This window comes from Tupaia chinensis, unplaced genomic scaffold (genome assembly GCF_000334495.1).
Source record: "Tupaia chinensis unplaced genomic scaffold, TupChi_1.0 Scaffold150243_1, whole genome shotgun sequence".
Lineage (NCBI taxonomy): Eukaryota > Metazoa > Chordata > Mammalia > Scandentia > Tupaiidae > Tupaia > Tupaia belangeri.
This window is the reverse complement of record NW_006210084.1, coordinates 877,307-889,182: the sequence shown is the minus strand read 5'-3', so window position 1 is coordinate 889,182 and position 11,876 is coordinate 877,307. Positions and strand designations below refer to the sequence as shown.

At 42.7% G+C, this 11,876-nt stretch overlaps 1 protein-coding gene across 1 annotated transcript in view; it reads left to right on the top strand.

Moving 5' to 3' along the window:
* Positions 1-11,876, top strand: part of EGFL6 (EGF like domain multiple 6) — a 56,333-nt gene that overhangs the window by 32,509 nt on the left and 11,948 nt on the right. Inside the window, exons 8-9 of the mRNA XM_014585649.2 lie at positions 2,052-2,186; positions 4,791-4,913. Of these exons, the coding sequence (XP_014441135.1) occupies positions 2,052-2,186; positions 4,791-4,913 (258 nt within the window). The remainder of the gene's footprint in view (positions 1-2,051; positions 2,187-4,790; positions 4,914-11,876) is intronic.

Genomic DNA, 11,876 nt, shown 5'->3' with positions numbered 1-11,876 from the left:
TGTTTTTTTTTTTTTTTTTTTTTTTTTTTTTTTTTTTTTTTTTTTTTTTTGCTATAGGGCCCATGCACTCACCAGAAAGACAGAGACAAAGACTGAAAGCGAGAAATCACCCCCCAGGGGGGATGGCCACACTGCAACCCTTTCTCCTCCATTCTCCTCTCGGGATCTTGGGCACACACGCACATGCGCCCGGCGTGAGTTTTAAGCCACCGGGTCCAGGATGCAAACCGCGGTCGACTACGTGGGAGTCCAGCGACATAGCCATTACACTAACTGTTGGTCCCAGTGCCCCATTTCTGGCCCTTCTTTGATGGGGCTGTTCCAAACATGAGTTCCCAGCACTCCCAGCCTGGTCTAGGTGGGGATCCGAGCAGAATGCCTCCTGCCCAGCAAGCAGCCTTTGGCAGGTATGGGAAGGAGAGGACTGAGAGGCTGAGAGGGACTGAGTGCTCGGGGACAGAGACAGCACTTTCTTCACTCTGTGCGTTGGTTCCTTTGTGAGCTTGAATTATGTTCACCCACCAAACTGCATTAACTCAGAGCAATTCTATTACACCAAGTATACATAATATCTGGGGCAAGTGAGCACATAGCATTAATAAGGGATGCCACAGCAAATCAGAACGTTGAGAGAATTCTTAATGTTCTCCACCTTCAGTAAGCCCGTATCAGTACGATTTAATGACTGCATTTTGTCCCAGCAGCAGAAATCGTTTTCAGCTAAAGTGCTGTGTGTCTAAATGTACATAACTTGATAAACTGCATTTAGAAAACTCAGTCAAATAGGTCCTAAATCAGTCAAACGCTTTAACAATATATATACATGTAAATTAAAATTTTGTCTCTCAGAGTAATCAAAGATTTAATTAGGTTCACAGGCAAGGCTAATTCTCGACCAAACTGAATCCAAATGTCCACCCACTTTTTTGATGGTTCAGTGCCATTTTTATTGGAAGGGAAAGACAATGTCTGAAAGTGATCACTGAAAAGCCATTTTGGTCAACCCACTGCTCATTTATTGTTTTAAGGATGCAAGAGACGGATAAGCCAGCACCAACTTGCACGTTTAACCAGAGAGCCGAAAGAACAACATGACAGCTATCTGATTTGACATCTGAAAGTCAAAGCAGAGCCTGAGCCTGAATGGACTGGTCAGCATAGCTATCAACCCCTCTGTAAGGTGACTCAGTGGTAGAAAAGGGACTTGCCTATTGCTGACTAAAATGGCACCTTTACATAATTACCCCTGACCCATAATTTCTGAGAAGCATATTCATACATAACTACATTTCTGTGGTTTGAGCCCAGATTGCAGGAGCATTGAAGGAGCTTGTTCATGAAATAATTCTGGGATTTTTTAAGAGAGATTTTTGCTATAGGGCATGTGCACGCACCAGACAAACAGAGAGACAGAAAGCAAGAAATCACCCCCAGGGAGGATGGCCATGCCACAATCCCTTCTCCTCCATTCTCCTTCTGTGATTTTGGGCACACACACATGCACGCCTGGCATGAGTTTCAAGCCTCCGGGTCTAGGACTCAAACTGTGGTTGGCCGTGTGGGAGTCCAGCAATGTAACCATCACACCATCTGCTGGTCCCAGCTAATGAAATAATTCTTTGTAAAATAGAAGTTATAAGTGTCTGTATTTAGTTTGCTTTAAGTGTATCCCTACTTTGAAAGATTGTATATATATCTGATATACACAGCTGGGGAAGTGGTCATTCAGCACACATGTAATGTAGGTAACAGACCCTTGCTCCCCGCCCCAGAAGGGCCCAGGCATGACAGGAAAGATATGAATGTAAGCAGTGATATTCTAGTGAGGCAATGCCTCTAAGAAAAGTGTAAAGTGATGTGAATGCATACACACAGAACTGTGGGTGGGATGGGGGGGCAGTCTGGAACATGTACTGGAGGTATGATGTCCTTAGATAATCAGGTTCCCAGGCAAAGGACCCGCACATGTACCTGCTGTGTGCGTGAACACATGTGCTGTGCTGGGGGTCGTTTTCGTGCTGTCACCGACACCTCTTGGCTTTGTACCCTAGACATCGATGAATGTACCTCTGGTAAACCCATCTGCCCCTACAATCGAAGATGTGTGAACACTTTTGGAAGCTACTACTGCAAATGCCACATCGGTTTCGAACTGAAATACCTCCATGGCCGATACGCCTGCGTAGGTAAGATTTGGTGGTACCCTTTCCTTTTTTCCTCTCCTCACCGAACCTATAGGCGTCCTCTACTGGTATTTTGATGTCAATTCAATCTACTGGTTCATTGATCAACTCTACTGATTGGCTTAACAGCACAGAAAAGTTTTTTATTTTGTTTTTTTTAATTTTGCCACAGGGCACATGGGTTTGCCAGAGGTGGGGGAGAGAAGAGAGAAAGTGAGAAAGTCCTCCCATGGGGCATGGTCACACCATAATCCCTTCTCCTCCATCTCTTCCTCCTTTTGGGATTTCAGGCATGCACACATGCCCAACGTGTTTCTCAAGGTCTGACTCTGAGCTGCACTGTTCGCCATGTGGGATCCAACTGCCTTAACCACCCGCCAGGCCCTGGCTCCAGAAAGGTTTTTTTGTTTGTTTGTTTGTTTTCTAGGTTTCTTTCTTTTAGGAAATAACAATGACATTTGACATCAATTATGAAGCCAGGCCAATAAAGATTTAAAGTCAGGAATATAGCTCTATAATGGAGGCGAATCCCCTGAGATTATTTTGGGGGGGGGGGGGGCGAGTTTTTTTTTGGGGGGGGGGGGGGTAGTGCTTTGAAACATTGACTGGTGTTTGTTTTATTTATATTGTTGGTTCTTTTTGTGATTATTTATTTAATTGCCTTTTCAAATTTGACCAGAGAGGGACAGAGCAAGAGCAAGAGAGAGAAAGTGAGAAAGCAAGCCGCCAGGTCCAGGATTTGAACTGTGGTTGGCCATGTGGGAGTCTGGTGGCCTTAACCACCACACCACCTGCTGGCCTCTACATTTTTTATTCTATCTCCAGGTACACATCTAAAAATAGGAACAATAGATCAGTATCTATGTTTGATAAAAGAAAGAGCCATGATCCCAGTGGTCTGTTCACAGGTTTCCACGAGGGGTGGCCTTTGAAAAACGTATGAGGATGGGACTAGCAGTTGGCATAATGGCTATGTCGCTGGACACCCATGTAGTCGACCACGATTTGAGTCCTGGACCCAGTGGCTTAAACTCACGCTGGGTGTGGGCACTGGAGCATGCCAAAGATCCTGAGAGGAGAATGGAGGAGAAGGGATTGTGGCGTGGCCATCCCCTTGGGGGGGGGGTGATTTCTCACTTTCTGTCTCTCTGTCTCTCTCTCTCTCTTTCTGGTGAGCACACACACCCTATAGCAAAAAAAGAAAGAAAGAAAAATGTATGAAGAGATGGAGACATACCTTCTTTCCTCTCCCCCTTTAGCCCTTTCGTAGTCCAAGCTCCAAATAAAATGCTGTCTTCGCATGGCCACTAACATCACTCTCTCATAAGATTCTGAAAGCAGTCAGCTATTGGCTCATCGGTGAAATGAAGTCTTTTGGCCATCAGTGAAGAGACTCCAAGTTTAATCAGCAAATGAGATGGGCTATGTGGGCACCCCTTGAGTATTTTCCCATTGCCCTTGATGTAATGTAGACAGGACCCTTCTGCAGTCAAGGGACATTCAGATTCCTGTGGATCTTTCTTGCTTGCTTGCTTTTTTGTTTGTTTGTTTTGTTTTTAATTGAAGTATGAATTTATTTGTGAAAAAAAATGAGTTTATGCAAAAACAAAAACAAAAAACCCTTGCAATCCTATTCACATAATATATGTAGCAAAGGTACGTGCACGGCCTGGAAAGCTAACAGTTGGTGAGGAGGATTTCTTTCAACCGAATGCTCAGGGCTTCTCCTGACATGTCTGTGTAATCGTGTTGGGGCAACACTTGATTGGCAGGTTTTGATGTCTTGTGAAGTCTCCACATCTCTTCTCAAACACAAAGACCATCCTAGGCAAGCCCATAAAATCCACATTTCTCGTGGGCTTGGACCCCACACCTTCTTGCACCCCCACCCAGCTCTGCAACCCCATGATGCTAGGTTACTGAGTTTAATCCTGGTCCCTGATACCTAATGGGAGGCTTTACAGCACCGGGTGGGAATTCTAATAGGAAACAAATCATCAGATTTTAAAAGCGATTAAGATTAGTACCTGACCTCCGTTTGTGGCTAAGAGAGAAACAAAGGGTGGTTTTGTGTGCATAGATGGAAAGTGGGATGGAGACTAGGGCAGATGAACCTCTCACTTGGGTGGAATTCAGCAGGCTTTCCCCCTCTAAATCCAACAAACAAGCTCAGACCAGCCTGAGCCTCTCCTGGCAATCTGAACCAAATGCCGGTGCCTGTAAACTCCAGTGCCATCCATGGTTCCTTGATAATCTTGTCCTTTGCGTATTAGGAGATTAAGCCCCTACGAATATAGAATTTATTTTCTGCTATTATTATTTAGTTTGAAATTAGATGAAAAAGTTGGGAAGAAGACCCTGAACATCTTCCAGATGTCAATAGCATTGACAGGCAGGAGGTGAAATTGCTCTGGGGGAAGTGAGCAGCAGACATGCTCCCTACGGACCAGGCAACAGGCAGAGTTGTAGACACCTCTCTGTTCTTGGGCAACACTTGGCTTCTTGGAGGTGCTGAGTGGTTGCCTCGAGCTGCTCGAGTGTAAGGGGTAGTCTTGCAGCAAAGCCCTGTTACCACCAAATTGTTCACTGGAATGTTCCCATTTTTAGATATAAATGAATGCTCTGTGGATCCACATACATGCAGCCTCCAAGCCAACTGCCTCAATACCCAAGGATCCTTCAAGTGTAAATGCAAGCAGGGCTATAAAGGCAATGGACTTCAGTGTTCTGGTGAGTGGCTTTTGGTCCTCGCATCATAGCTAGTCCCAATAATGCATGCTCTCCATATCTCCTTCCTCTTTCTTTTCTCTCTCCCTCTGTCCCCTTGCTCTTTTTTTTAAAATTATTTTATTTCATTTTTATTTATTTATTTATTAAATTTGACCAGATATGGGCAGAGTGAAAGAGAGAGGGGGAAAGAGAGAAAGCAAGACACCAGGTCCAGGACTTGAACTGCAGTTGGCCATATGGGAGTCCAGCCCCTTAATCCCTTAACCACCATGCTACCTGCTGGCCCCTCCCCCTTGCTCTTGCTCCATGTACAGTATTTGAATTTTCTTTGAATTTCGTTCTTTTTTCTTTCTTCTTAGAGAGAGAGAGAGAAAGAGAGAGGCACCCCACAGGGCCCCCATGCTGCAATCTGCCCCATCTCGGCTGGCCTAGATCACAGGCACACGTGTGTGCATGAGTACCCAGTGTGCTCAGGGAAGTCCCAGAATACAAAACCAAGACCTTTCCCACATGGGTCTGCTTGTGTTTAAATTTAACCGTGCCTCAGCCTTGTCTGTTACTAAATGGACCACACCTCCAACAGTTCTAGGTGCTAGGCTTACGCTGAGTGGGTTTGGAAGCAAAAGAGGAACAGACATGAGAATGCATATAAACAAGTGGAATGGGTTATGGGACGGTACACCACAGCAGAGTACACATGTCACTGACAGTGTGATATGAATTTCCGAAAACCTGGTAGAACTGTTATTGAATGTGCACAACATAATGTAATGTTCAATGTTAAATACAACGGATGTCTATAGTTTCGATTTGATTCTTACATTGCTGTTTGCAAGCTTTGGCAAACTATACTGTACTCCACTAAGATGTACTGCGATTTTATGTAACCCAGAAATAACAATAAAAAGACAGACCCACCAGGGACCACCAGATGGTGTAATGGTTATGTCATTGGACTCCCATGTAGTTGACTGCAGTTCAAGTCCCAGATCCAGCAGCTTAAATTCATGCCAGGCACGTGTGTGTGTATGTGTGTGTGTGTTTGTGTGTGTGTGTGTGTGTGTGCGTGTGTGTGCCCAGAGGAGTATGGAGGAGAGGGGATTGTGGCGTGGCCATACCCCTGGAGGGGGGTGATTTCTCTCTATCTCTGTGTCTCTCTCTGTCTCTCCTGTGAATGCACACACCCTATAGCAAAAATCTCTCTTTAAAAAAAGAAAAAGCAACAAGAGTGCCTAATATTTTTCTGGTCACAACTACTTTCTTTTTTGTTTTTTTTTTTAGATTTTTACCATAAGGTGTGTGTACTCCGCAGAGAGACAGAGGGAGACAGTGAGAGGGAAAGTGAGAAATCACCCCTTGGGGGGATGACTGTGCTGCAATCCCTTCTCCACCATTTTCCTCTTGGGATTTTGGGCACACACACACACACACGTGTCCAGCTTGATTTTTAAGCCACTGGGTCTGGGACTTAAACTGTAGATGGCTATGTGGGAGCCCAGCATCTTAACCACTGTGCCACCTGCTGGAACCCACAACCTACTTTCAAGCACTGGAAATAAGGTTTAAAGAGAAAAGACACTGAGCTGATCAAATATGTCTGTCAGGATAGGCTAGGTTAGGGTGCACTAACAAGCCATTCTAAAATGTCAGTGGCTTAAATCCACAAAGGTTTTTTAACTGTGTAAATCAGGACTTTTTTTTCCAGAATGCACAACCAAAAACTAAGTATATGAAGCTGACAGCATTTTTATCTGCCATCCTCAAGCCTGAATTCATGTTGTTTTGATGTCTAGTAGAGTCTCACTGATCTTACTGGTCAACTCTTTAATGCATATGTGTTCAAACTTTCCATTTATAAGTCAGATGTAAAACAACAAAATATCACTGTTCTTAATGACTACAACCATGAAGGTTTGTTTACAGTGCTTTGCAATTCTCAGTCCCACATCAACACAAACATCTTATGTCAAGGAAACTTCTGTTTCTCTTCGACTGTCCAACTTTAAGTATATTTTTGGATAAAACAAATTTTCCTTTATTGTTTGAAACCTCCAACTCATAACACTGTTCTATTTGATATGTGAAGATAATGAATTTTGTTATCTGTTCTGCAGCTAAATTATTTCTTTCGTCTTTCACTAGAATGTTTAGAAGGAGAAAACTATTTTTGGGTCACTTAGTATATTACTTGTCTGGTCTTTTCCATTTTTCTTTAATTTTCTATAAAATGAGCAGCTAATGTTTCTGTTGAAAATTGATCTTAACAAAGTCTTAACGAAGAAGGATTATTGAAAAACATGACAGGTGCATGTGTGCCCCAAACTCTGGAGACAGGCCTGTGACGTGGCACATCCCATTTGGGTGCTAGCTCCCTCTCCCTTTCTGTCTGTCTCTGGCAAGTACACACATCCTCTGGCACATTAAGAAAAAAAAAAGTCAACAATCCACTGTGAGGTGCACAGAAAAGTCATAAAAAGAAAAATGAGAGAATTGCATCGTATTAGCAGTCAGTATTACGAAGTGTTATATTGCAAAATAACTTTATGTGTACATGAATTGCTATTACGGAACGTACAATGTTGATGTAGTGACTTTCATGACGAGTTCATTGTTTCGAAAATCTCAGACTGCATTAGAGTGTGAAAGAAGAGTTGGAAGGTTATTCTTACACACCATCTGTACCAGAGGAAGAAGCACCCTAAGTGTGGATAGGTGTGTACTTTACTTTATAGGTATTTACTGTTTTCATATAATTGAATATTATTAAGTGCTAGATAATTCGGCCTTGATTTGACAGTAACTACACCTCATTCTAAGAAAAATCACAACCTATATAATACCCAATTTGAGAATAACAGTTCATTCAGGAAAGGAAACTGTACCATTGAGTTACTGGGAGCATGGCTTCTGGAATCAGGTCATCTTAGCTGGATTCCTGGCCCCCAGCCTACCTATGGACTGAGAACAAATTATTTAACCATTAAGTGCCTCAGTTCCCCCATCTGCAAAATAGCAATAGTATCTAGCCCTTGATACTGTTTTGGCAATTAAATGAAGTAATCCATACAGAATAAGTAAATGTCCATGAACAGAGCTTAGCTCTGGCCCAGACTATAGCAAATGCTTGACTAGCATGTGCTAGGCCTCTTTGTCAAAATTCAACAACTGTTTCCATTAAAAAGCACCTTCTTCAGTTGTTAAAATTACACGTATGGCTTATTCCAGCCTACATAGAACATAATCAAGACATCTAATTTTGACACAACCAAGCCATGCTCAGTTTTTTCTTCTACTATAACAAACATTAGGAATTTGGAGGTGTGGCCTGGCAATGTTTTCAACTCAGCAACAGATTTGAAATATTTCAGTGGCGGAGTCTGAAAAATCATAGCAAACACGTGCCAAGTATGCACCAGGCACTAATCCTAGTAACTGACAAGTATAGTTGCTTATTAAAACCTCACAAAACCCTCCTCTTATCCCAGTCTTAGAAATGGAGAGGCGGAGACAAAGAGACAAAGAGAAGTGACGTAGCAGGAACTTGTGAGTAGAAGATGTGGGCGTTAGGAGTCAAACCCACAAAAGGGGCCTCAGGACTGTGTGCTTCACCACAGGATAAGTATGTTCAAGGAGGCCAGCTCAGCGCCTGCATTGAAGAACTCTCCTGGTCCCCTCTGCAAAAACCTCTCCTGGCTCAGCGTTAGCTCCATCCTAGCCCCGTTGTGTTTCCTGGCTCCCACAGTGCAGTGCTGTCCTCATCTGTGGCGAGGCCTCTCCTCTCAGGGCTGCCCAAACCTCAGAGGCGTGGAACATTTCCCCTGCCAGGTGATAGGAGATCATCTGACGAGCTAAACGCCGATGAATGAATATCAAAGTCAGATACCTCCTGGGTAAGATGTTCTGACCTAATAACCATCTCCTGTAGTCTTATCCCAAAGATTTAAAATGAAAATTGAGATTTTCGGGGCTGGCAAGTGGCATGGTGGTTAAAGGCGCTGGACTCCCACATGGCCGACCACGGTTCAAGTCCCAGACCTGGTGGCTTGCTTTCTCACTTCCTCTCTCTCTCTCTGTCTCTCTCTGATCAAACTGGAAAATAATAATGATAATAATAAATAAAAATCAAATAAAGTAATTATTATAAAAAATTATAGGTAGGATTTTTTTTTTTTTGGAGAGTTTTTTTGCCATAGGGCGCATGCGCTCGCCAGACAGAGAGAGACAGAAAGCGAGAAATCACCCCCCGGGGGGATGGCCACGCCACAATCCCTTCTCCTCCATTCTCCTCTCAGGACCTTGGGCACACATGCATACGCGCCCGGCATGAGTTTTAAGCCACTGTGTCCGGGACTCGAACCACGTTCAACTACATGGGAGTCCAGCAACATAGCCATTACACTAACTGCTGGTCCCCATGTAGGTAGGAATTTTTGACAAAGTGACTATTTAGAGAAATCCCATGATAATTTTTTAAAAAGATGTTTTATTATAAAAAAAAAATCCACAAAATACTGTTAAGTGTAAGGAAAGTTATTTTTTAAGAAAGATTTTTGCTAAAAAGTGTTTATTCTTGCCAGAGAGACAGAGACAGAATGCAAAAATTCACTCCCCCAGGGGAATGGCAATGCTGCAATCCCTTCTCTTCCATTTTCTTCTCAGGATCTTGGACCCACATGCACATGTACCCAGCATGAGTTTTAAGCCACCAGGCCTGGGACTTGAACCACAGTTGACTATGTGGAAGTCCAGCAACATAACCATTATGCCATCTGCTGGTCCCAAGTGTAAGGAAAGTAAAGATCCCATGTAATCCACTACCCAGGAAGGACCACTATCAAGATGTATGAATGGGACCAGCAGGTAGCATGGTGGTTAAGGCACTGGATACTCCCACATGGCCGACCGTGGTTCAAGTCTTGGACCCGGTGGCTTGCTTGCTCGCTCACACTCTCTCTCTCTCTCTCTGTGTGTGTGTGTGTGTGTGTGTGTGTGTATGTGTCTGCTCAAAATAAATGAATGAATAGATAAAATTAGATAAATAATTATAAAAAAAAAATAGATGTATGAATAGACATAGAGATATACACACTTACTACTTAGAGTGTCCAGAGTTCTAACAGAACATTTCTAGGTGATGGAAATATCATTTTAATAGCAACATAGTGTTCTCTGATTTAAACATTTCTTGTCATGAGATTGTTCCAATACTCCCTTATTATCCATTTCACTGTGATGGACATTTCTGTATATAAATATTTTGAGTACATCTTTTTTCTTTGTGTGTGTGTGGTATATTTTTTGGTGGGGGGAGAGTTTTTTTGCCATAGGGCGCATGCGCTCGCCAGACAGAGAGAGACAGAAAGCGAGAAATCACCCCCCGGGGGGATGGCCACGCCACAATCCCTTCTCCTCCATTCTTTCCATTCTCCTCTTGGGATCTTGGACACGCACACATGCCCGGATGAGTTTTAAGCCACTGTGTCCGGGACTCGAACCACGGTCAACTACATGGGAGTCCAGCAACATAGCCATTACACTAACTGCTGGGGCCCATGTAGGTAGGAATTTTTGACAAAGTGACTATTTAGAGAAATCCCAAAGCCTTCCCAAGAGAAATTGTCAACTTCATCTACCAAACACTGGCTTGTGAACCTGAACTGTAATTCCTCATTTTCACCTCTGAGTTCTCCAAACATGCCAGAGGCCTTCCTACTGCAACTACTTCCCACCTTCTTATATTCTCAAAAAGATGATGAAATAATCAAAGGATTGTCATGAGAAAACAATCACAGTTATGTCAAATTTGAAACATGGCTAGCTGTGACAATGCAATGCTCCATGATGCTGAAGCCACATGGGTGGGTCCTGGGTTCATGTCCCAAAGCCTCCATGTGCACACATGTGTGCCATGAACCTGGCTGGCGGAGACTGGGGGTGGATCACAGCATGAGGACCTGTTGAGAGTGCCTCCCTCTCCCCCCCCTCCCTCTCCCCGTCCCTCTCCCCACTCCTCTTTCTCTCTCTCTCATGGAAGAAATAAATGAGTAAACTTTTTAAAAAAACATTGAAACAGCAATACCCAAATCTAGTTATGCATATGCATACAATTACACTGCATTTTTATCCTTGCCCAGTTTTCTCTTTGCACATTAAGGGAGTGAAATTGTTGATACTGCAAAAGTTATGATGTTTTGATTTTTTTTCTTTTCAATAGGAAAATTTGAAACTTCAAAGCAGAAACTTAAAGCAGATGTTTAGGTTTGCCTAGTGTGGATTGAAACCCTGTCTTCATTATTTATTAACGGTTCTTAGTTTTGTGTTCCTGATTGCATAAAGGAAATTTACAAGGAATGAGTGTTTCCTGTTCATTTTTCATGCTGATTACTGGGGAAGGATTCCTGGAACTGTGGACAGAATTACGCAGTGCGCCTTCCAGGGGAAGGTCTATATATGAGTAGCCCGTTACAATCAGCACGGAACAGGAGTCGAAACAGGCCAGGCTGAAGGTCAGGCAACTGAGGAAGGACGCATTACTTGTATTAGTACTAGTTGGTTTTGTAACTATAAGCATTCTGACATGTTGTCATGATGATAAATAACTAGAATATTTCATTGACAAGAAAAATGTTGTTCCTTTGACATACCGGCCTTAGATCAATTCCATAGTAAAACAATGCATTAATCAAGGGCATACAGTTTTTTCAAAGCATTTTTTCTTCCTCCTTCCCAAAATATTGTAGATTTCTCCTTGTTTATTTTTCCACTACTTTGGTGCAGATTATATCGGCTAAATGATGGAAAATTTAAAAAAGCAGAACAGATTAAAACATTATAAGAAAAATATTCTAATAAAACTCCAATCCAATTTATTTTTTTTATTATCATCATAATCTTGTTTATATGACATTGGATTACATATAACTTTACAGTGTATTACATTGCTTTTTCAAAAGGGAATGCCAT